The following is a 26896-nucleotide window of genomic DNA, read 5'->3' as shown; positions in this document are numbered from 1 at the left end:
TTCAATTAAACCTTTGTCCCACATTACTTAAATTGTACCGTGGACAGTATCTGAAAATACTAAATGCAAGAATGCAATAAGGGACCAAACAAGAGGCACGTTGGGAGTCTGGTGCTCTGAGTGAGCTTCTAAACGTAATTTTCATGCAGGTGCGTACTCACCGGTTTACCACAATGGGGCACATAGTGTCTCCCCAAGACTATTTCTAGTTGAGAAAAGGCAAAGGGGATTAAGTGCCCCCCTCCTATGTACTATGGTCCCAATCCAAATTACTCTACCACACACCAAAAATAAAAATAATCACTAATCAATAAATGAACACAGAACTTACAGCACACAATAGTCTCCAAGGTTGTGAATGCCAGAAACGGGTGTACATTCCACTGTTACCTACGGAATTTTCCTCCAGCAAATAATCTAAAATGATTTGGCAAAACTGGGAGGGGGAAGATGAGACTGCAAGCACTGAACACTAACACATAACCAATATACTCTTGAACAAAGGAGGAAGACCCTTTTGTCACAGTATATCTATTTCAACAAAGTAAATTGTTGTGCTTTAGCAGCTGGCTCTTGTGAAATACAAGATGTCTGGTTTCTTGCAGCTTGGTATTGTTAAGTCATGATGTAAGATGCACAAACGCTATTAAAAGGATTGCACTTAAAAAGAAACTTTTCAGGCACATGATTCAAGCGCTGTGACAGCAAAGTGCCGATAACAAATAACTGGAGGTAGGCCTGCAAACACAGACATTAAATATTAACACAACTTACCTGTCTGATTATACTCTTTACACAGCGGATAGGAAGGCCCTGGTAGTTGGATTTGATTATCCATTTTAAAAGATGATGTCCAAGAACTTCAAACACCATACAAACATCTGAGATTCAACTAAGGATAACTTGGCAAATCTTTTTCCTAATTAACTGTCTTTATAACTCCAATCACATGCATAAATTAGATTAAACGATCTGCAAATGCTACTACTGTACCTGAGAAATAGGTATGCAACAGTTGGTGGAGAAGTAATGTTAACTGAAGTTCAGGGATTAAGTCTGGGATTCTACATTCCTGATTTCTCCGCTCATTATACAGGTTTAGTATTCTACCTATACATCACCAATTAGCAAACATCCTCAAACAGAATGGAGGAAGAGAGACTTACAGTGTAGTTCTTCAAATAGTGTTATTCCAGTCTGTCAATAGACTTAGACTGGAGTAACTGGGCATAGGATTGCACTGCTGGTTCTGAAACTGGCTCTATCAAAACTGGAAGTACCATTGGGTAGGGCAGAAAGGGAAATACAACCCATGGGTTCTAATAAGAGAAGAGTACAAACCAAAGGTTATAGTAGTGGAAATACATTCTTAGGAATCTTTTAAAATATTTATTTAACAAAAGTTTAGCCAGTCTTTCTTTCAAGGCAGGTTGCAATGGTTTTTAAAATGCACCACAATCAAACAATTAAAATCTACATATTTAACACAGTTAACACAATTTCAGACAACCAGGAAGCCGTCACAAACTACAAGTTCCATTTAAATAATTCAGTCTTACATGGCCCTCAAAATGCAAATAATGTGGGAGCCTTCCCGATCTGCACAGGAAAGCTTTCCCACCATAGAGAAGCCACAGCTGAAAAAAACCTCTAGAGCAGGCAGGTGCTAATCTAACCTGCCTACATAATGGCAGTCTTAAGTATGTCTTAGCAAAGAACGACGCTGTCATGCAGGATTATTACAGAAGACAGGAAATATTAAGAGACTGAGCAGTCTCTCCCTCTTTCCAGACAGCACCACAAAGTTACATTTGGACAAGCAAATGCTTGTGTGTCTTTCACAATACATGACTTCTTAGCCTGCTACAACACACCAATGTAAATATCCAGAGTGCCTTTTCAGTACCTACTTCCTGTACTCTAACACATTAAAGCAGTAACACTAATGGTCAAAAACTAAACTCTACTTCAAAAAGGTTTGCATGTCTTTTAAAACTAAAGTATTAAGCAACCAGAAAAAAAGATACGTATGCCATTCATGCCAGAAATTTTGAAGTCATCAATTAACTGAACAACCATGTCTTTATTTGGATCATTAGGGTCACTTTCACGAACCTGAAAACAAAAGAAAACAAAAAACCTAGTATTTATATAGATTCAAAGCCACATCATCATCAGAAAATATATTTTAAATAATTTATTTTAACTAATTTTTCTTAGCCCTTAAATATAGTTAAAACAAATTACTTACATTTATTTATTTTCATTTTGTTATCTTCTGTTTTACAAAATGCCAAAAGAAAAATTAATTACAAAATCACAGATTTGTATAATGATTCAATTCACTCTTGGAGTCACTAAGCATGAGGAACAGTCATAATACTTACACATTTAAGCAACTTTATTTCATCCAAGGCTGTCTCTGTGTAATGCTGAGCACTTTTTACAACTTTCATTGCAACAAATCTTTTCCCCCTTAAAAAAAAGACAAGATATCAGAGCCAAAGCGTTTTTGATTTCGAAGTCTGTTACAGGAGAAAATGTTTTCTATTTATAACATTAATTTAATGAAATGCTTTTTGTGGTCTAGAGGAAGCTGCAAGCTTAAAACTAATCCTGGTAATTAGTTGAACAATATTCACTGACTGAATGACCTCTCTTCAGGATGCAAGATTCAAAGCAGGGTTTTTAAAGAACTAACAAAATATATGTACTATGCTAGTAATTTGTAAGACATATTCGCTCAACAAATCCAAGGCATCCAAGAAATTGCCTAGAAATTGCAACCTGGTGTCTACTATATTCAACAGTGATGTTATCATAGCATCTCTCAGAAATTTTCTGTGGAAATACAAGTGTTTGGAGTCAACCAGCTCTTCCACTTGTGAGAAACAGACCAGTAGGAACAGGAGGAGGGGTGCTATTCTCTCCATGACACTGCTGAAGACCCCCCCCCCCCCCAGAAACAAAGGTTCTAGGGAGTTCACAGTGCTGCAGGAGGGATATGTGCCTGCATAATTCTCCTCAGCCTCAAAGATGAGGCAAGGGAAAAACAAACAGCAATGGAGATCCCCTCTCTGTGGCGGCAAAAAGAGAACTGAGAAACTAGCGCCCCTCCTCCCAGTCATGTGATATTTTTGGTGGGAAATCACCAAGCGGAGGGGGCACTCCTAATTTTCTAGAAAGCTCTGGAAATCTTCTCTGTGGCTTGCCTGTGTGTGTGTTCATGTAGTCCCAATGTAGACTACATGAAGCCCCAAAGATGTTTTGCTACAGAAGATAGATAAATAATAAATAAATAAATGCGTGTGGATGTCTTGTTACTGTTTATTTCTATCTAAACTTTACACCATTCAACACTGATGGATAAATTCTTATTTTAACTTGTCGCTTTCTATACTGGCTTCAATGTTCAATTAAATGGGACTTTAAAAATCAGTAACAGAATTATGACAGATGGGGGAGAAGTCAGGCTTGGGTTGGAGGTTACTTTTTGTTGGGATGATAACTAACATGGTTACTCCTAGATTTATTTCTATGCTACAACACACGTCACACGTTTAAAAAATTACAAGAAACAGAGAAAAGGTCAGGATTAGGTTATACAATCGTCTGACATCTTAATTGTTTTGGGCTAGCTCCAAGACCCGGTAGATATTTATAGGGGTGTGCACCCGAAAAAGAAAATAATTTGGGTGTTTAAAAACTTTGGTATGATCTGTAAAAATTTGGAAATCTTTACAGAGCAAACCGAAGCTCAAAGCAACCCTTTTCATGCTGCTTGCAAGCAGCACAAAGGGGCGCTTTAAGTTTCAAACGCCGCACCGCTTGCTTCCCCCAATGGGAGAAACAAGCAGCGCGGTTAAAAACTCAAATCTGAGACCCGAAGCACACATCCATAGATATTTATTAAAGTCGGCATTAGCTTCCTCTTATATTCCATAAAATGTGTAGGTTCAATAAATACTGGTTATTTAGCAAGGAAAAGAAAAAATAGTTTTAAAAAACGCAAGTAGGACTCAAAATAGAAGACTGTTAATACCCCAATATAACACTATTTCTAGCATATGGACAAGTTTGTGTAGCCTCAGCCATGTCTCCTTGGCAATTATTCTAAATAAAATAATTTAATCAAAAACCATTTACATGAATTAGAAATCTAACACATATTATATGTCTTACTGCATATCCCAGCATAGCCAGACTGTAGAGAAGTGTCCCCATCCTAACTTTCTGATAACATGATACCGGCCATTGAAAAGATCTCCAATTTTTACTGGATGATAGCCACCTTTAAAAAAAAAGAACAGATAAAACTTACAAAGAACACTTGAATTATTTTCAGCACATATTAATTTTAATGATCGCCCCCCCCCCAAATATTTAACTTTAGGGTTTTTAAAAAAAAAAATCAAGGAATGTTATAAAGTTTCTCACACACTCAAGTCTATACCAATTTCCATGGAAGTCAATCAAACTGGTCCCAATAGGGCTTTCTCCCAAGTAAGTGTGCATAGGGCTGCAGCCTCAGTTAATTTTAGGATTAGTAGTAAAATATTTGGATCAAGTCATTTTACTTCCATTCCCAAAATGTTAAGCAAAATTGAAAGTTGTGATTCTGTATAACAGGGATGGCCAATTTCTGTGTTATTGTGGGATTACTTCAGACAGTGGAAATGTTTTGTGTTAGAGGACACATGCACCCACACACCATTTTACACGTGAGCCCCTTACACATGGCCACACACCATAAACCTCCCTGCACAGGCTTGGGGTTCCACATGCAGTTCAAGGAAGTCACCATTTGCCACATGTCTAATCCCTAATTATCAGGCAGAGAGCCCTGACCCTGGCTCCCTCCTTCCTCTCCACAGGGACTTCACCAGACAGGAAGCCCGTTTCCTCAATTCATCATTAGAGATGAGCATGAAATCAAAATACGAACCAGTTCGTCATGAACCGGACCGGTTTGTAGTTCGCAAACTGGTGGTTCATCAGAGCCCATTTCTGACGAACCACGATGAATTTTAGGCCAGTTCATTTTTCGTTTCATCACCACAGACAGCCTGGCACCATCAATTTCCTAGGCCATCAGAGATGGGCTTTCTGCAGCCGCTTTTAAGCTGATAGGAGATGTTTCTTGCCTGCAAGAAAGGTGTTGCTGCTTTCAAAGGTCCTGCCCCTTTTTCCGGCTGAAAGGAGGACAATCCCCCTCCCATCAGCTGAGGTCATTTTTGCACTGGAACTGATTTGTTCTGCTTCCCATATTTGCAGGAGTTTGCTTATTCCGTGCTTGCTTTAAAAGCCAGGAAGGGTTAAATGGCTGAGCTTTCTCTTCCTCCTTTGGGGTATGCACATTCTCTTTTTTTTTTTCCAAAGGCAAGAAAGGGTTGTAACTTTGTAACATTGCAACATTGTAATGTCACTGCACATTCCTCCTGGCTTTAAAAACTAGGAAAGGATTAAATGGCTCCTTTTCCCTCCAACCCAGGTATGTTTCAGGCTTTGAAAAAGAGGAGAAAAACCGGAAACAAAGTGGCAGGGAAGCCGCTGCTTCATCCCCTCCCAGCTTCCCAGCTACTTTGTTTCCACACATTTTCTTTTGCATTTGCATTTGTCATTTGTATATGCCAAACATATTTAAAATCTGTTCTACCTAGTATGATGGATTGCTCTGACTCACTCAAAGTCTATAAACTGTTGAACGATTCCTTTCCTGATGTCACTGAGAAGGCGGCTAAGTTTCTCCAGTCTGCTTTGAAGTTGCGTCAAAGGATATAACAGAAATAAGCTACAATTGTATTTATGTAATTGTTTTTCTTCTTTGTAAGTGGATAACTTGAATTGTTGATCTATGCCAATAAAGGCTAACTTGAACGTGAACTACTTTGTTTTCAAAGGGCTGTGCAAAACACTTGTTTTTTTCTCTCTTTTTCAAAGCCTGAAACATGCCTGGGAGGGAGGAAAAAGGAGCTATTTAATCCTTTCCTTTTAAAGCCAGGAGGAATGTGCAGTAAATTACAATGCTGCAACGTTGCAATGTTACAACATTATAACCCTTTCTTGCTTTTGAAAAAAAAGAGAGAGGGTGTGCATACCCCAAAGGAGGAAGGGGAAAACCAGCCATTTAATCCTTTCCTGGCTTTTAAAGCCAGCAGGGAATAAGCAAACTCCTGCAAACATGGGAAGCAGAACTGATATTGAAATGCTTTAAAGTCTCAGCGTGAAAGGGACCTCAGTTGATAGCAGGAGGATGCTCCTCCCCTCAGCTGAAAAAAGCAGCAGGCGTTTAAAAGCAGCAACACTTTTCTTGCCATGCCCCATCAGCTGAAAAGTGGCAGGCATTTAAAAGGGGGAAACTGGAAGCGCAAACCCCTATTCTGCAGACCTTCTGCTGTCCTGAAAGTGATGTTTTCACAAACCAAACAAACCAGTTCACAAATCGGGGCAAGTTTGTGAAAGTTCGTGGTTTGTGAAATGTGACGAACTATGAACTGCATGGTTCGGATTTTTCCCCGTTCGTGCCCATCTCTATTCATCACCCTTCACCCAGCGCTACTGGGGGAAAGGAGCTCAGTGTTTACTTTCCATATACTCTGCCATCAATTACAGTGCAATCCTAAACACTAATTTCAATGGGCTTAGACTGGAGTAACTGCTTAGGACTGAGCTGTTAGTTAATTAGGCCCACTGATCGTGACCACAGTGTTTGAGTTTTGGGTGTTCCCCTAAGCTGACCATTTCAAGCCAGCCAGGGTTAAAATAAAAAAGAGTAACTTTTATTTATAAAATGCATAACAGGGGAATGAATTATTCAATCACATAGATACATTGTTGTTTAGATTTGAACTTATAACCTCACACTCTTATAACAGTGGATGGTATCAATATAATAACAGTTGTTAACAGCCAGCTATTTCTGCTGCAATCCTTCTGCAGCCTAAAATCCTTCTTCTCTCTCACTAACTGCCTAACAAATTTCAACTGTCACCAGCCCCAGCATTCCACCAGCCCCATCACAATACACTATACACCTAAGAGATATTGTAACATTAGACTGTAGAATCTCCGTCTCAGATATATTTGCCAGCTTGTACTAATTATTGGCATTGTTCCTCTCAAGTTGAATGATCCATCTTGGGCTCTTCTAGAAGATTCTTGTCTAGCACCCCTAGTTAAATAGAAGACATTATTTATGCTAAAATGAATCCTGCTTCTCCTACAATTTCTGCAGTTAGAGTTATGGTATGTAATGTTATGACAATTTGACCCATATTCACATGCTAAATTAACATTAGGGGCCAATCCAAATCTAAAAAGTAAGAAATTCTCTTCATGGAAGGCTTGGACAGGTAGGGGGCATTTATACTCTTGATCAATTAATGGACTATGATGACAAGTTTTTGTCATTTTGATAGCTGAGGTTTAGATATGACTTTGCCAATTTCTAGCGAATAGCAATATTTATAACTCCAACATATGGCCCTGCAGCATTTTAAAACAGTTTCAGAGTCATTAGTGTTTCAGAGTCTTCCTCACTCCTAGAAATCGTCATTGAATCAATGTGAAAAATGAAACCTACAATAATTGTTTATAAATATTTGCCATTGATTAATAAATATGTTATGCAGAGTCTCAGAAATGGATGGAATAAAGAACAAGATCATCCAATTTTGCCAAAGTAATGGTATATAGCCTTAAACTTTATACCAGTTGTTTCTGTTGATGTCAAGCTGCGACTTATTCAGCAAAAAATTACATTTAAGATACACTGGACACCAAAGCGCCTTTTTAGAAAAAGATTAAGTAAAATGTCTAATTGTTGGTGTTGTAACTTTCAGGATGCATCTCTTAAGCATATGCTTTGGGCATGTGCAATTACTTTGTCTTTTGGGGAGGAAGTCATTAATCATGAATTTTGTATTAGAATAGTCATTGGTTTTGTAGATGTTTCTGTACTTCTAAACTATTTTCCTGTCTCCCAGAGGCTAACCAATGGTAAACGAAAGTGGACTTCAACTCCACAGCTTCACTAATTAAAACATTAAAGAGGAAAAAGTCAGATTTTTAAAACCTAAAGTCTATCATACGCATTCATTGAAGAGGTTTTATGAACACACCCCGGCATGTTTTCTCCTTCTGTTGATGCTGCTGAGAGATTCTGAACACCACCTGATTTGTTAACTGAGAGCAAACAAAAAAGTAGCACTGAGGAAATTACTTTTGCACCTGAACTTTTTTCTGATCAGGAACTCTAGCTGCATGCCTTGTTAACTGAGTTTAAAGATTTTTTTTCTAGCTGTCCCGGAAGGACTGATCTGGCTGTTCTCAGCATTAACACTGGAGATGCTCCACCTACTGCCTAACACCCTTAAAGAGTTAGTGGCCAACATGTCAAGGACACTGCTGTAGAGATTCAAGCTATGTTAGACATCAGTGTCATCAGAGCGCTTGGAGCAGCCCAATTATTCTCATGCCCAATTAAAATGGAAGAATCAGATTTTGTGTGAGCTATAAATGTCTGAATGCTGACACAGTATCTGACCAGGGCCGAATCCACACTTCCCTACCTTCCGCTTTTCATGTGCATTAATCGCGCTGGATTCTATCCTGCAACGTCCCAGTTTGTGTTCACATCCCTTCTCTTACTACCGCTGCCTTGCGCTATACTTCGTCCACATCCCTGGTAGAATCGTGCAATACGAAGCGGGTTTAGATCTGACGTCGCCGATGATATCACATTCATTTTTTAAAATTTTTTCAACAGATTTCCGCTATAGCGTTGTTTTGCTAAATTGCTATGGCGAGGCCACACCCCTATGATGCGTGTGATCAGTTAATGTTATTCTATGCCTTCTTCTTTGAAATCCATTGGACCATTATTCTGGCGGGCTAATTTGAACTGATATTTAAGGTGGGGGTGATCCAAACTCTTCAAACGGGCAGACTAATTATTTGACATTTGAATGTAATGTTAGAATGACAGATTTCCGCTATAACGGTAATTTCAGCAGTTAAAAAAAATTAATTTTAATCGCCACCGATATTTCTGACTGTCCGGCATCCTAAAAATGACACTGAAATGGAAATGACGCCACCCCTTGATGTCTCTGCGGGGATTTTAGAGCACCCCAATTAAGATTTATGGCCAGGATTGTGCAACAACGCTGGGAAAGTCCCCTTTTTAACAAAAAAATGGGGAAGGGGCGAGCAGGCAGGCAGGCATGCTGCGGAGAGAGAGGAAAAGCTTGATAATTGCACGGCAAAGAGGGATGGTGTTCCGGAAAGGCTGCAAACACAGAAGTGGGGTGGTTTGAGGGGGGGGGGCGGTCTCCTTGTGAAACGCTTCTATTTGTCCACATCCATGGTGAGAACTGCGCAAGAGAAGCGTTTGAACGCATGACAAATTCGTCTGAGGCGCAACGCGAAAGACGCAAGAGAATGACGGGATTGAGGTAAAAGTATGTGAACAACCCTCTGAGAAGCGAATAATGGGCGGGGAAAAAGCAGAAAACTTGAGACATGTGGATTTGGCCCAGTTTCCTTTGCCTCTTTTGGATGATTAGAGAGACTGGGATGTGCCAAGTAAATCACTATGCTGGACCTGACTGGCAGGTGCCACTGTATGAAAACACCTCATTGAAGTCTGCCTTTGCTACTCCCCTGTACTTTTTCAATTTCCTCCCCTCCAATCTGTTTTTAAAAATGTGCCCTCCTCCTTTCAGAGGATAATTAATACCTTATTAAATGGATTAATTGAATTTTCATGTGTTTTTCTTGATGATATTGCTATTTTTTCTGATTCCTGGGAAGACCACTTGACTTAATTACATTATGTTCTTGAGATTTTGCTGGTCTTGCCAGTAAGGTTCAGAAATGTCGATTTGCTTTGAGTGAAGTTTGCTTTGAGTGAATAAGACTAGTGCCTGTATCTGGAGGTGTGACGTTCTCAAGGACAGAGCTTGGAGAAGCCGATTCTGGTGTTCCGGCTAATTAGGGCATAGCCTCCTGGGAGTGGAGAGTTGAGTCCTCCTTTTTGCACCTGTGAGTCCTGGCTTGCTGCAGGCAGTGTGCCTTTAAATGACATCTTTTTAGTCTATTCTTTGTTCCTCTCTGTGATCCTTCTAGGTTTCCTTTGGGTCTACTCAAATATTTTTCCAAAAGAACAACACATGCAAAATTCAAACCTATTTCTACTTGTTACAGTAGTAATAAAGAGAGAGAAAAAAACAATTATTAACACTAACATTGTTTCTTACTTAATATAACTGATTACCATAACCTTTAAGAGCCTTAAGATAAAGTGCTATTAAAAAATCTAATCTATTTCTACTCCATATTTCATTACCCTTTATACTTTACATACCTGTAACTATGCTGACCTTTTGCCTATATTTCAATATTATAAAGTCTATTGTCTTTATATAACTAATTATCTTACAATCAGATTGTCAAACATATCTCAATACAATCATTTTCAAATCTGCAGGGCTAAAACATCTTATAAATTTTATTCATTATAAGCAAAATATTTTCCCGATTTCTCTTGAAATTCTTTAACTGGCCTATTTACGTAGTTTGTCAATTTTGCCATCACTGCATATTCTGACACTTTGTCCTTCCAAATTTCCCTGGTTGGACATTCTCCTTCTTTCCATTTACTTGCCATTACCACTCTTGCCGTCACCAGCAAATATCGAAGCAGTTCATGTAATGTTCTGTCCACATTGTCTGGCATAATTCCCAACAGCATAGACTGGGGTTTCATAGCAAAGTTAGTTTTTAAAATCTTCTGAATCTCAGCATGCATATCTTTCCAAAAATTTTTACTTTTTTTTACATGTCCACCACGTATGACAGAAAGAACCCTCGGCATCCTTACATTTCCAGCATGACCCTACATATTTCTTGTCCATTTTAAAATTATTTTTTGGTGTAATGTACCATCTAAAAACATTTTATACCATTTTTCTCTGAGTGTTTGGCTTGCTGTAAATTTTATGCCCTTAATCCATAAATTTTCCCATTGTTGAAATGTTATTTCTTCTCCAAAATTTTGCATCCATTTTATCATACAAGTTTTAACTTGTTCGGTTTCTGTGTCATACTGAAGTAAGGGTTTGTAAATGTAGCCCAAAATATGGTTCTTTTCCTGTGTAATTATCTTCTCGAAATCAGTAAGGTCCCTCAATTAACCTCTATAATCCTTGAGAGCTTCCTTCAGTCTGGAGACTGCTTGGAGATATATCAACCATTGTATTTTCTTTCCTTCGTTGCAAATTTCTTGCCATGATTTTATCTTTCCTTGGGAATTTATCATGCCTTGATAAATTATAACGTCATTTACTTTTCTTTGATTCTTATCACAAAAGGCATTAATCGGTGACAGTATCGGTGATATCGGTGGGCTTATCCTTGGTCTTACCGAATCCCAGATTTAAATCAAGCTGTCTCTTATCACATGACTTTCTTGTTTTGATCTTGCCCTTCTCTTCATACAGAGGTAATTATGCAATCCTTCTGGAAGATTAGCTGCTTCTAGACGTATTAATCTGTCTTTTGGATTTTTTATCCAGTGTATAATCCAAGCCAAACCAGCTGCTTTGTAATATAATTTTGTTTGGCACCTCCAGTCTTCCTCTTCTTTTTTCATCTTGTAGTACCTTAAATTAGTTTATCTGTCTTTGCCAATTTTGAAGTGTCTTTTCTTTTATACTTATTGGTAATTAGTATAAAATTACTAATTGGTAAAATTACTAATTGGTAATATTTGAAATAAAAAATTAATTTTTGAAATAAAAAAAAAATAATTATTTGAAATAAAAAAATAATTTTTGGTAAGATATTCATTTTGATTGCAGAAATTCTTCCTATCCAAGATAATTTCAATTTTGACCACCTTTCACGATCTTTTTGCATCTTCCTCCATAATACTTCATAATTATCTTTAAATTATGTTTCTTTTTGTCCTGTTGTATGTATGCCCAAATATTTCACTGGATTCACTGCTATTTCACATCCGATAATTACTCAATTTTTTCTACCTCTTGTCTTATTAACAACTTAGGGATTATTTTAGTTTTTTTCCTATTAACTTTAAATTCTGAAAACTTTCCAAAACTTACAGGATGTTCCATAACATGGTGCAGCGTCTCATGTAGATTCAAATGGGAGAGGGGCAGAGGGGGTTCTCCCCTCTCCCATTGGGTGAAAAAAGTAGCGGTGCAGGAAATTTGAAAGCAACACTTGCCATTTGCAAGCGGCAAGAAAAGTGTTGCTTTCAACTGGCTTCCCTCCCCGCTGCTTTTTTCAACCAATGAGAGGGAGGAGGAGGGGGTTCCCTATTCTCCCTCCCATTGGGTAAAAAAGGCAGCGAAGCAGGAAGCTCAAAGCAGCACTTTCCTTGCTGTTTGCAAACGGCAAGAAAAGTGCTGCGGCTGCTGCCCAAAGCTTTCCAAAACAAACTGAAGCTTTTGGAAAACTTTGCTTCAGTATTTTCAAATCAGCTCAGCAATGCTGAGGCCGATTCAGAAATACGGAATGTATCCTAATTGGGCCCAATTTGGGCCAAAAATCTGAATCGGAAACCTGAAGTGCATACTCCTATATTTAAGTATTTTTTTAACCACTTGTTCTCTTTCTATCTCTTATCTTTCTAAACAGGATTCATTAAAAGTTTAGAAACTAAAACTCTAAATAAATTGACTGATGTTGAATGCTATCAAGCTGAATCAAGATACATGGACATGTAAGTTTTCTGTACTTTATGCTCAGACGTTAAACACCATCACTGGAAGATGGGAGAGCTTCATCACAACCACTCTCTGTGTTATTCAGTTACATATAATTGATTTAGCCCTGAAACTTCCCATTTTAGGATGATTTGGATGCCGTTTTTAGGTGTAGGAAATGCAGAACATTGAACTCTGCTTTAGCATACTGCTTCTCTACAGCAGACACTCTATTCTTGCAAGCATGCACAGAAGCAGCATTCCTTGCTAACCTTTCCCCCTTTCCTTTGCAATTTTCATCAGCCCCCTTCTACCCAGGTTTACTGAAAAGTGCAACCATCAATCATTCCATGAAATAATCACAGAGATGCTCTTACGCTTGCTTTGAAAACCCAGAGTTCTCAAACTGAGTAAAGGATTTCCATTTTAATCTGGGTTGTCAACAGATGAACATGATGTCAAACCCAGACAGGGGAGTGGGCCTACATTAAAATACACAAGCAAAGGAAGTCAGACAAGGCACACTCTAATTCATTTTTACATCTGTAAATGGGTCAGTGTCTGGAGGGAAGGTGGCATGGTATAGCCTGAGCTAATCACTTCTCAGAAACTAAGCAGGGTCCGTACTTGGATGGGAGACCATCAAGGAAGACTCAGCAGAGGAAGGAAATGGCAAACCGCCTCTGCTATTCACCTGCCTTTAAAGCCCCTTGCTGAGTCGCCATGAGTTGGTTGTGACTTGATGATACATACGTATGTAATGGGTCCCCGAATGTAACTTTGTATTTGCCTAAAGTATTGAAATTATAACTTTTTCTAGTAACATTACCTAGTACTGGGTCAGAAAGAGTCAGAAAAATATTTATTGCATGGGGCTGAATGCCTTCCCAATTTAGCAAATAAAACACATAAATAAAACATGAACAAAGAACAACAAAAGACAAAACTATAATACTAAACGCACATTAAAGTACATTAAAACATGTAGCATGTTCATATAAACAGAGGTGAAGGAGTCTCAGCCATTAAGCACAGCTTGAGCCCGAATCTTCTTAGCTGCCAGAGCAAACTGAGCTACTTTATAATCTTAAGACTGACTTACATACAACTACGTCTTATGTTGACCAGTCCAGAAAGGCTTGTTCGGCTGCCAAGTTATTAATAAGGAAGGAAAAATCAGAAAAGTCAGAACTTATTCTGCTGCTGAAATTGCCACATACACAAGAGGACTTTTAGCTTCTATTTATAGTATCCTCATAAAGGTCTTCAAAGAAGGCCAGACAACTGTGCAGGAGAAATGGGAACTAGACCTTGGTAGGGAACTCTCACTTACAGAATGGCACCAGGTTTGGAATTTGGGTGCTCGTTCCTCAAAGATTGTTAATATTCAGCTTCAAGCTTTCAAGATGCAACACCAGGTGGTTCTATATTCCCTTTAGGCTATATAAGATAAACAAAAGTCTTAGTCCATTGTGTTGGAAAGTACATGGCCATGTTGGCCCATTCCAACACTGCTGGTGGAATTGTTCCATCATCCAGAGTTTCTGATAAGATGTCTTAGCTAGGATCGGTAGAATAGCAGGCCAGGTTATCCATCTCCCCAAACATCTCCCCAAACAAGGGTAAGAAGGATATGATCTCTATCTTATTACCAGTGGCAAGGTTAGCCATAGCTTATACTTGGAAAGCCAAGGAAACACCTACTCTAGAGCTATCGTTTGATAAATTATGGACACAATTTATGATGGGAAAGATCACAGATGGCCTGAATCTTCACTTCTGTGATGATAGGAACAGTAGCTTTGTATGGTCCTGGCGACCGATATTGCAATATTTTGATGAGAATGAGGTTATTCCATCTAATGTACACCCTCGGGACTTGATTTCTATTTAACAGTATGACATTGTTTCTCTGATGGGGCTAAGAACTGATTCAACGCCCCTAATAGTCAGAGCATGGTATCTGCCTTCCTTTTATTACAGTGGTATTGTCAATCTTTTCCTTTGCCAGTTTTCTTTGATGTCGTATGTTCTGTATGTTATATGTTTTTCTAAATAAAATTATATTTAAAAAATCTCCACATAGCACAAGGGAGGATTGGGAAACAATAAAACTGAGGCATCAAAAACGGTAGACAGAAAATCCCAAAAGTTTTTCATGCTCTGGGGATTTTAAAAATTTAGATGGCACATAGACATTAATGCAGAGGAGCCAATATGCTGGCCTTTGATCAAAAGGACCTGGATATAGTTCTAAGACGCACCTTCCAGGGTCTGTACATCAACATTAAGGTTAACAGATATGAACACCAGGGGTATGCACACGTACACAAACACACACACACAATCCAGGAAATCCAGATCAGGGGTTCAGGGATCTCCAAAAAATCCAGCATTCCTCATCTCGTAAAGACAGGTCACAGAATTCCAAATTTATTCAGCCATTATTCCTTATGGGGAAAATAATCTGGGGGTGGGGGGGGCAACCTTCACCACATTCGCAAGGAACCTACTTCCAACTGTCCTCAGGAAAATTGAAGAAGGGGCTCCCAGCTCCGTTGTTTCCAAACAGGCTCTCAGGCAGAAACACAAGGGGGCAAGACTGCTAGTGGCCAAAGGCACTCTCCTAAATGCAACCTAAACCCAGAGAAAGCCCAATAGAACCAAACTTAAGTTCCACCCCCCCCCCAAACCCAAGTGCATCCTGGACAAGCTGCCCAGCCGCTCTCCTGGTAGGGGGTAGGAAGGAGCAAATACCTTGAGTATCTGGTGCATCTGATTAACTGGTTCCCCCTTCCCCATGAGTGCCTTAATTGCATGCTACCTGTTCTAATCTGTCTAAAAGAGTGGCATATAAGCACACTGTTATTATTATTACTAAAGGAATATTTTGATAGAAACATCTCCTTTTGCGGGCAGCATTTAAAAAGGAGATGCCTTAATGAGAGCTTGTTCTAATTGAAAAATACACCAACATTTGTAACTTGAAAGTGATGTCTCTTTAAATAGACACTGAAGACAAAATTCTGCTGAGATCATAAATATCTTATTGTGCAATTCAGCACTGTGCAGAAAATAATAAGGTCATATACAATGAGTGAATATTCTTGAGGAAAAAGACAATCCAGAACACTCTGGAAAAAGTTTTAGTGGGATAGTTTCATGAGTGTTGGAAATTCCATTTGTGAACTGGATGAATGGGAGATATCTCTTCAGTGAAAGGGAGCTGGTCCAGAACAGCAAAATACTTCCACTGCATGTGTAATCTTCTGAGGTAATTTGAGAAAGAACTCTAAGCATAAAATGTGAAAGAACATTAATGAAAAACAACAGACTAAACATAAAAATAAATAACATTCGATTTATATACCGCCCTTCAGGACAACTTAACATCCACTCAAAGCGGTTTACAAAGTATGTTATTATTATCCCCACAACAAACACCCTGTGAGGTGGGTGGGGCTGAGAGAGCTCCTAGAAGCTGTGACTGACCCAAGATCACCCAGCTGGCTTCAAGTGGAGGAATCTAAAGGCTTGCACATTGTACAAGTTCATCCTCTGTTGAGACAGCACAATGGATTGACTGCAAACTGCAAACAGTGAGCTCACAGAGGAGAATTTTTCCTGTCTTTCCCGTCCCCCAATAGCCCTCCCTCCAAAGTCCTATGCTGAGGGTCAGGAGACACTTGTAGATAAGATGTACCACAGCACCACGGAGGAGTACAGTGCTGAGAGTGAATCTAATGAAATCTTACCACCACCCTCCACTGGAGAGGAGCTACCTCTCCACCAGGAGAAGCAACCATTTTGCTGTATCTCCCTTTTGCTCCCAGATCCTCAACATAGGATTTCTGACATCATATTCTTCTATTCAAGAAATATCTAAATAATACGCAGAGCAATTTGATTTAAACTGAATATTTAAACTGGTCTTTTTTCTTGGTGATTTAAATCAATCTACCCAGATTAAAAATAATTATACATTATTTTTCAGACAGTTCTCAAATAAAAATGCAAATAAATGCAGAATTTTTTAAAATTTAAAACTGAACCGAGTCCTTATATAACCTCAGAGGTTACATTATATGTTTCTTAAATATATAACATTTTTATTATTTTAGGAAATTGTATACAATGCATTGTCCATTTTTACAAAACTTCATGTTTATAACCCCAGATTGGGTCTTTCTTACAACTCATAGCCACGAAAGGGCTCCCCCTACCCCCTCTAAAGAGTGGGGCACGTTGAAGTGAATGCTGCAAGATGTTTCTTTCCAAGGTTCCTTTTAGTTTTAATATAACCCTTTTCTTTTATGCCTTGTACCACTCCCACCCCACAAAACTGAACATCCTCAACCAGAAACAAGAGCTTGTAGTAATTGTTTAGCAAATCAGGAGTAAAAGGTCACTCATCTGTGAGGGATTGCCAGTTCCTTGCCCCTAATTATGAACTATTGTGGTCTATAATGAGTGACAATGATATTTTCCCTTATTGTTTGTTCTTTCAAAAAAAAAGGTTCATCTTGCATAATTCTTAAAAAGGTCACCAATGAGGGCCAACAAATCGAAGCTTAATCCAAACAATGTGGAGGTGCTATTGTTCAATGATACAGCTATTTGGGCATTTTAAAAAGTCCCCCTATTTTGGCTCTAAACTAGCTGGGTCACAGTTTAGGGAACCATTAGGTCTGTGCCTCCAAATGGATGCTCAGGGTTCTGATATTGTATGTAGTACCTTAATGTTATTAACTTATTTTATAATCTACTCATAGGTTTGTTTGGTTTCTTGCAAGCTACATGGGGCATTTTTTACGGAGAGCACAGCTAAGAAATAAAGAAAATAATAAAGCAGTTTAATAATACAACAAACCAACATCATCTTTGCTATTGAAGGAAAACATATATACCATGGGAAAGGGTGCTTATGTATTCCATGAGGAAAAAACTGGAGAAGCTAGGCTAAGTTCCCCGGAAAAAAACCTGAGTAGGCTGATCAATATTTACTGAATTAGATTTTATCCACTCTATGTGAACCACAGGATTAGTAAGAGAGTTTGCAAGAGAGTTTGTCAGCACTACCATGCATTTTCTCAAAGCAAATGTTAGCAACTGACTGCTTCCTGGCTAAGTCTCATCACCAATTAGGAGCCACCAGGCCTCTGTTGCCAAATCTCTCTCCTGCTCTCTCCAAAAGTCTTGAGCCTTTCCCTGAAGGCAAAGAAAGGAGCTCTGACTCTTGAAAGCTGAAAATCTTTTTGTCTGTAAGGCACCACTGGACTCAGATCCTGCTGTTCTACTGCAGACCAGCACAGCTACCCACCTAAACTGAGCCTTTGCCTTGGAGCTTGCGTGGAAAGCATTAAGTCTACTGAAATGGGGATTAGTGCAGCTATCTTCTACTTATGGCCAGATTTTTAAAAACAATATTCTTTCTCTCTCCCACCCTTAAGTGCCTGGCAAAATGATGTCTGCCTTGCTTTCTCTACTGACCATTTCATGGTCTGAAATGGGTAAACTGCAAAGTTTTTGCATTGTCTAGTCAAGAAGGTTTAAATGATCTTGCATTATATGATGCCTCCAATAAAAAGTTTGAGGTCTTCTAAATTACGGCACATCAAGTGGCAAATTTAAAAATCGTCATGGTTACATTGTTCATACATATGACTAACCTTTGCAATAGTCGGCAGGATCTTCTTGCTCTTCATCGTCAGATCCTAAGATTTCCTCCTCGGGTTCTGGTGGGGACGGCTCTGGCAAAGGCGGAGGTGGTGGTGGAGGCGGTGGTGGTGGTGCAGAGGGAACTTTTTGTTGAGGCTCTGGCCTACAAATGCAAATTCATACATTGACTGGAAGAAATGGTTGCTAAAACTCCCCTTTGATTGCTTCGCGACCAGGGCTTTTTTTCAGCTGGATCGCGGTGGAACGAAGTTCCGGAACCTCTTGAAAATGGTCACATGGCTGGTGGCCCCGCTAAGCGGCGTGGAGGGCAATCTAAACTCCCCTCTGTCTGGAAATCAGGGGGCGGGGCCACCAGCCATGTGACCATTTTCTCTGAGGGCAACCCACTGAGTTCCACCACCTCTTTTCCCAGAAAAAAAGCCCTGGTCACGACTATTCCCTTTCTTGACTCTGGAATGAATAACTTAATTTGTTAGACACCTTAATAATGCAGCTACAGAGACTAAGCATGGTTAACTTCAAATGGATCACAATTCAGCAACTCTAAAATACTTAGAAGTTTCCAAATATTAATGCAAGCATTTGAAAGACCTGAACTCAGAGGACGCTCACTATCAGAGAAAGCTGGCATCCATACAAAACAATCACGGAAGAATAACTAGACAAAACTTCAGCTGGAAACTAGAAAGGCATCAAAAGAAAATCTTTCGCTGAGAAAAAGGCATGTAAAACAGCAGAGGGCCAGCAGGGATGAGAAGAAAAACAAAACGTTATTTGAAAAGACCCAGTCCTAAGTTTGGGATATAATGAGTTGGAACCAACAAACTTTTTCAGTCAACCTGCCCAATTCCTCTTACAAACAATTCCCATCACAGGAAGCTTTGGTCTGTGCAGGTGTTTTTACCCCTCGCATAGTCTTTTTTGTGGTCAAAAGGAAAGCTAGCTGGATCCAACCCAAGAAAAAGTTACCACTTAAAATTACTTATGTTTTTATTTTTACTCTTCTCTTGTGCTCAAGCTTACAATTCTAAGTTAAAGTCATACTTAACACAAGAAAACCCCATTACTCCCCTGCCCAAAACACCTATAGTTTAAACCCCACTAAAACTCCTAGCAAATAAAACTGACTTACAGCTGTTAACAGCCTTGAAACTGATCTGTTGAACAATTGATATCCTGCACTTCTATACAGCTGAAGGCAGGTTACAATAAAACAGGATAAAAACATCTATGCACAAACTGCAACCAAAATTTAACGCACAAACAATTCTACAATTTTGCTTTAAAAACCAAGGCCTCAATAACAATTGTATTTCAAAGTCCTTTCTTCCAAGCAGAATCGGCCTTCTGGCAAATTGGAGAAGCAGCAACAGGCAATGCTCCACTAGAGGGCCCCTGCAGTGAAGGCAATACAGGGAAGAGCTGTTCTGCCCAAGTAAACAGTATGAACACACAGGTTCATATGGGGAGAGGTGGTCCTTCAGTAGACAAATTCCAAACCAATGAGGACCTTGGAAAAGGACCAGAGCCCTGAACTGAGTCCCGAAGCAGAAAGATAGTTGGTGCATTTCCTGTAAGATCAGCATGACCTAAGCACAGGAGCTGGTCCCCATCAGCAGTCAGGCCATCGCCTTTTGTACTGAATGAAGTTTCCAAGTCATCATCAAGGGCAACTGCACATACAGTAATCTGGTCAAGAAGTTACAGAGGCATGAATCAGTTAAGTCCAGAAAAGATGACCAAACCAAGAGGGGGAAATATTTTCAACCCAGAAAAAGGCAGATAACCAAGAAGATTGAAAAAAGAAAACTTGTGTGTGGCAATAGCAAGACTTTAAAATACAGCATTATAGAATAATTAAATATGAATATTAAAAACCAAATAATAGAAATCCATCAATTTTGGATGGTACGTACCTAAGCACATTCTCTAGTATAATTTTTTTAATCATTACACTTCTTCATGTTTATTTATTTTGGATTTCTATTCTGCCCTCCCCACGAAGGGCTCAGGGCAAATACCTATATGGGGATGTTATACTTTAACAAGAATCTTTCCTATCACCAGGTACAGTATTCAAGGCATAAAAGGTAAAGGTAAATTAATATCAACCCATAAAGTCAGCTTTAAGAACATCAGAACATAAGAGAAGCCATGTTGGATCAGGCCAGTGGCCCATTCAGTGCAACACTGTGTCACACAGTGGCCAAAAACCCAGGTGTCCTCAGGAGGTCTGCCAGTGGGGAAGAGACACTTGAAGCCCTCCAACTGATTGCCCCCCCCCAAACACCAAGAATACAGAGCATCACTGCCCTAGACAGATAGTTCCATCTATACCTTGTGGCTAATAGCCACTGATGGACCTCTGCTCCATATGTGTATCCAATCTCCTCTTGAAGCTGTCTATGCTTAAAGCTGCCACCACCTCATGTGGCAGTGAATTCCATGAGTTAATCACTCTTCGGGTGAAGAAGTACTTCCTTTTATCCATTCAAACCCGACTGCTCAGCAATTTCATTGAGAGCCCACGAGTTCTTGTATTGTGAGAAAGGGAGAAAGAAACTTATTTCTCTACCTTCTCTATCCCATGCATCATCTTGTAAACCTCTGTCATGTCACCCCTCAGTCGTCGTTTCTCCAAGCTAAAGAGGCCCAAGTGCTTTAACCTTTCTTCATAGGGGAAGTGTTCCATATCATTCTAGTTGCCCTTTTCTGCACTTTTTCCAGTGCTATAATAACTTTTTTGAGGTATGGTGACCAGAATTGTACACAGTATTCCAAATGAGGTATTATGATACTAGCTGATTTGTTTTCAGTTCCCTTCCTAATAATCCCCAGCATAGTGTTGGCCTTTTTTATTGCCGTCGCACACTGTATCGACATTTTCAGTGAGTTATCCACCACAACTCCAAGATCTCTCTCTTGGTCAGTCTCCACCAGTTTGGACCCCATCATGGTGTATTTATATTTGGGATTTTTAGCCCCAATGTACATTACTTTGCACTTGGCCACATTGAACCTCATTTGCCATGTTGATGCCCACTCGCCCAGCCTCGACAGATCCCTTTGGAGTGCCTCACACTCCTTCCGGGTTCTCACCACCCTGAACAATTTAGTGTCATCCGCAAACTTAGCCACTTCACAGCTTACTCCCAACTCCAAATAATTAATGAACAAGTTAAAAAGCACCGGACCCAATACTGAGCCCTGCCGTACCCCACTGCTTACCACCCTCTACTGTGAATATTGCCCATTTATACTCACTCTCTGTTTCCTATTCATTAGCCAGTTTTTGATCCTCAAGAGGACTTGTCCTTTTACCCTACGACTATTGAGCTTACTTAGCAGCCTTTGATGAGGAACTTTCTCAAAAGCATTCCCAGACACTGTCACCTCCAGTTTCAGTTTGCTCATGCTCCTCTATCCTCCTGAGGATAGCATGCAGATACTGACCCAAGAGAAAGCTAGGAAATTCCTACAAGAGACATAGTGAACCACAGGTATCGATGGATATATTCACTATTAGAGATGGGCACGAACAGCAATACGAACAAAAAAAACCACGAACAGCCCAATCTGCTGTTCACGAACAAGCTGTTCGTGAGGCCCCATTCTAAATGAACAAGTGGTCATTGCAAGCCTCGTTCGTTGCTGTTCGTTGCTGTTCATCAAGCCAGACAGTCTGGCACCTGCAATCAATTCCCTTGGCAACTTAGGCAGGGATTGTCTGAACTCTGTCTGAATTCCTGCTGTTGCCCTGGAAACCCCAATATAAGCCCAATTTAGCTTGATAGGCAGGTCTTCCTTTCAAGTGTGGAGCTCCAAATTTGTTACAAGGGAACAAACAGCAAGGGGGAGGGGGACTCCCAGCTCTGGCTTAGTTTGCAGACAGTGGAGAGGGAGAGAGTTGCTGTTGGCATTTTGCTAGAGAGAGTGCATTGGAGCTTGATTTTCTTCGTGTGTGGTGGGATAGGGATCTACCTCTTCAAGTTCCAGGGCTGCTGCCAGGCTCTGCGGCCAAGCTATTATTTATTATTGGTACCTTTCCTGGTGCCTGCTCAGGTTAGGTTTCTGGGTGTGGTGAGTAGGGATCTTGACTTGGATAATGGCTGGAGGAGAGCCTGCTGACTCCCACGATCAGTCAACCACGAACATGTTCATGAACAGGGCCATGTTTGTGGTTGTTCGTGAGTCCCTGTTCATGGATGGCAACGAACAACAAACATCATGTTCATTTTTTTTTCTGTTCGTGCCCATCTCTATTCACTATATAGATGACACACAACTCCAAAGCTTCAAATGATATCACTGAGTGGCCAAGACAGCAATCCTAAGCCGGTCTACTCAGTAGTCACGCCAATTTTATTCAATAGAGATTACTCCTAGGAAAGTGTTCTTAAGCTTACAGCCTTAAAGTAAATGCCAAAAAGCTCTGGAGAGAAGAACCTTCAGGACATCAAAGTTTAAGCTTAGCCTCTCTGATGATAGATGCAGAGGAGTTAGCCGTGTTAGTCTGTGGTACCATGCATCTGACGAAGAGAACTTGATTCTCGAAAGCTTATGCTACAATAAAATTGGTTAGTCTTAAAGGTGCTACTGGACCCTCTCTGATGAAACTCTGATCCAAACTATGTATAGAAAATCAACAACAAGGAACTTTTGATTCCTATGACAACCAAACAGCAGACAAACTGGCATTGAAGTCTAATATGAACTGACAGGCTTTATGAGCTAACAGTCTTCCAAGATCATCATAATGGTGGATAGAACTATTTTCTCAAAGGGATCTGATCAAGGTGTCAAAAACCATGAACTTCCTTGTAAAGCTGTGCAGAATGAGATTCAGCTAAGAAAAAAGCCTTCTTCACCACCACTACCACAATCATTACTGTTAAGGGATTTTTCTGAGGACCCCTTTCCTAAAATCCTATGTAAGCATTATAGAAGCTGACCACCACACAAGAGGCAAATTTGCCTCGGTGGGCAGATTCTTTCTTCTTGAGATTGAACTACAGGTCGGCTCTATCTTGCAGTGAGGTGCCAATGTAAACATTTTTCATTGTTTTCATTCTGTAAACTAAGATTTAACTTGGAATGAGCTTCTTCCTAGAAGTATAATAGAAATATGGCTCCAGCTTTTCAGATGTTTGTATAATACATTTGTCACTAAGCTTGTCTGGTGTCATGCATTCTGGGAAATGCGTCATTTTGCGTCATTCTGAAGGGGTGTTTGTATTAACCTTTTAAATCTTTTATTCTGTAAACAAATAGCAATTATTCTGTAAACAACTAGCACTAAGAGTATATAACATCCCCTGATGTAACTGCATATGATCCAGAGAGAGACAATACACATCTGGGTTATTTATAAATAATTTTAAAAATTCTTTATAGATCACTGTTTTGGTGTCTTAATTCTGTGTGAGGTTATTGGCTGAAGGGAGGCTTGAATGGGTGGAGGAGCTCTAGTTGTCTGGCCAATCAGGGATGCTTTGATGGGAGAGCTTTTTAAAATTCTTGCAAGAACAAAAAAGCAGGCCTGGCTCAGAGCAGACTCCATTTTGAGTGAGATTTCTGGAGATTGTGCTAAGAAAGCTCTTTAGCCTTTGGCTGCTTTGGGAGCGTGTCTGTCCTTTGGAATTTACTGCATTTGTAATTTGAATCACTGCTGCTGCCTGCCTCGAGGATGGCACAACCTGAGAAACTGCTGCCTCCCTGGAGGGCCACATGAGGAACTTCTGCCTGTTTTGAGGGTTGTAGACTAAGGGTTTTTTTCCTGTTGGGGGTAGGGGTGCTGACCTGGTGTTAGATTGAGGAGGGGTAGGGTAAGAGTGCAGAAAGGGGAAAGTTCTCTTAACTTCCTTTTCACATTTATTCAATAATTGCTTTTGCTGTTGTTAGGGGGTGCTTTTGCTTGTTAGTTGCTTGCTATTATCAATACAGTATATCCCAAATGTCCAACCCAGAATCACATTACAAACTAATAAAATAATAATAGTGTATCTAAAATACACTGCATGATAGAAGAGCTAAATCCACCATAAAAACAATTAGCCCCAAATACAAGACAAGATGTTTTAAAAAAAAATCTAGACACAGATATCACTATTAATTTTCATAGCACAATTTAGATTTTCCATTAATAGATTTTTATCATTCTTAATAAGTTAAAAATAATATACTCAGCCAGCAAAACTGAACTGAACAAACCAAAGGCCAAGGCAGAAGCAAAAGAATCAACACAGACCTTAATTTACTAAATGTTGTAACTCAAGGGTGTAACACCATGTTTTAAATGTTGAACACATCAGCAGAGATAAATAAGGCAAATCTTTAAATGAAAAACTGCAATGAGCTTTGTTCTGAAGTTATCCTGTATTTTATCTAAGAAAAAATAAATAAATAAATAGAAGGCAAACAATAGCGATATAAAATTGTGTAACAACATTATAGTGACGGATGTATGAATCACAAAACCCTCCAATACAATTACAAAAGAAATAATAGAATGAACACTATATAAACAATAAAAAAGATAAACAACAACATTTTAATATAGAAAACAAGAACAGAAGGCAAAAAAAGAGTAAGAATATCAACATTTGTACCCCCAAAAGGGCAGCTGTATGGTACTTCCTCTAAGGAAAAAAATCTTAAATTTGAAGGAGCACATAAACCATGTGGAAAATGTTCAGTTAAAGAGCCTTAAGGATACTTCTACAAATTTTACTTTTATATTCCGAAATCCTGGTTCTTAAAGATCTAGTCCAACATATAACAACTTTTAGGACATGCATAACAAACCACTTGCTAAGAACTGCAGTTTGTAAATTGTTTCAAATGCTATATTTTCTGATCTATCAGATCGATAAAAACTTTTATACTGAATTTGTGGGCAATAAAAACTATGCTGTTTGATTTCATATTTTGTTATATGATCTGCCACAGAAAATTTTAAGAGTGAAAGATAAATTCTTTAACCTTTCCTTAAGTAAATAATATTCAAAACAAGGAAGTTCTTTAGAGAGAGTTTTGCACACCACAGTCAAAACTTGCTGAGACTGGCTACGCATAATTTATATAAAGGAGACTTTGTACAATGAATAACTTGTTTTACAAGCTAAAATGTTGAGTTAGATCCTACTAGCTTTTCTGCTGGTACGAGGGAACATTTTAAAGTCAATGACTTTTTAAAAATTTTCCCAATGGGAACACTAGGGGGAAAACCTCCTGCAAAATATTTTCTCATTTGGAATGAACAAAAATGCTTTTACAGACTAGGTTTTACTCACTCCAAAGGTACAGTATAAAGAATTTTTATGTAAACCTGCATCAGTATATGGTAATTTGTGTATTCCATATTAATATACACTTTTTTAAAAAAACACTGTTTATTGTTGTCACGTGAATAATTTTGTCTACAATGAATATACCATTGCAGCCTTCAGTGTTTTCAATGCTATTAAGTTTCACTCAATATCCAAATGGACTACTAGTTCTATTTTGATTGTATGAGACTGGTTCTTTCAAAATAATACATTTCCTTTTGTTAGTAAAAAAACCTGATTTCTATTTTCAACTTCCCCACCCCCTACCCCTCAGATGACAAACATTTTTTTAAATGTGTGATGGTAGTGCAATGATTTGCAGCTCTCTCTTCCTCTCATATGTGGTATATTCAGGGCTTTTTTTCTGGTAAAAGAGGCGGTAGAACTCAGTGGTGGAACAAGACAGCACAACGACATCACTTTGGGTCAGCTGGAATAAGGGGGGGTGTTTTTTAAAGTTTAAATTGCCCTCGGCAAAAATGGTCAGTAAGAGCCACTGGAGCGGAGGGCAATCTCAACTCCCCTCTGTCTGGAGATCAGGGGGCGGGGCCACCAGCCATGTGACCATTTTTAAGAGGTGCTAGAACTCCGTTCCACCGCATTCCCGCTGAAAAAAGCCCTGGGTATATTCATAATTTTGCCCATAGAAAACTTAGTGTTTAAACTTCTAAATTTCATATATATGCCAAGATGCATTTTATGTTGCCAAAGTAGTTAAATAAGTTTAGGCTTGATAAGAAATTCTGCATGTTTTTCTAGCTTTATTTCCACTCCCTCCTCCTCCTTCCACCAATGTTTTTCCTTTTTTATTAAGAGTTTTATATAAAGAAAATGACAAATTAACAAAAAAGACAACCACACACACAATAGCCAAATTAAAAATAACAACAAACACAAATAACAAAAACAAAAGAAAAAAACTATATAAACTTAAAGAAGGCTTTCAATTTTCTCCGCAACAAATAAGTATAATTTTCAGATCTTCTCTTATTCTATGTTACAAAGAAAAACTCTTTTTTCTAATGTCCAAAATCCTTATTCCACAAACCCACAGACCACAAATGTTTTTCCCATGTTACATGTCACTGTTATCAATTTTCAAATATTAGCTACTATTTTATTGGTGCTTACAGTCTATCCCCAAACAAATCTGTAGAG

The 26896-nt window shown here is 39.1% G+C and overlaps 1 protein-coding gene across 4 annotated transcripts in view; it reads right to left on the bottom strand.

Moving 5' to 3' along the window:
• The window catches only part of SRPK2 (SRSF protein kinase 2), a 195240-nt gene that overhangs the window by 49895 nt on the left and 118449 nt on the right, over nucleotides 1-26896 (bottom strand). For all 4 annotated transcript variants that reach the window (XM_054988356.1, XM_054988357.1, XM_054988359.1 and 1 more), the window contains exons 3-7: nucleotides 18401-18552; nucleotides 4183-4291; nucleotides 2388-2475; nucleotides 2028-2115; nucleotides 775-881 (exon numbers count right to left, since the gene is read on the bottom strand). In XM_054988356.1, the coding sequence (XP_054844331.1) occupies nucleotides 775-881; nucleotides 2028-2115; nucleotides 2388-2475; nucleotides 4183-4291; nucleotides 18401-18552 (544 nt within the window). The remainder of the gene's footprint in view (nucleotides 1-774; nucleotides 882-2027; nucleotides 2116-2387; nucleotides 2476-4182; nucleotides 4292-18400; nucleotides 18553-26896) is intronic.

The sequence above is a fragment of the Eublepharis macularius genome, chromosome 9 (genome assembly GCF_028583425.1).
Source record: "Eublepharis macularius isolate TG4126 chromosome 9, MPM_Emac_v1.0, whole genome shotgun sequence".
In the NCBI taxonomy this organism is placed as follows: Eukaryota; Metazoa; Chordata; class Lepidosauria; order Squamata; family Eublepharidae; genus Eublepharis; species Eublepharis macularius.
The sequence above is the reverse complement of the archived record's forward strand: the minus strand, read 5'-3'. Positions and strand labels throughout refer to the sequence as shown.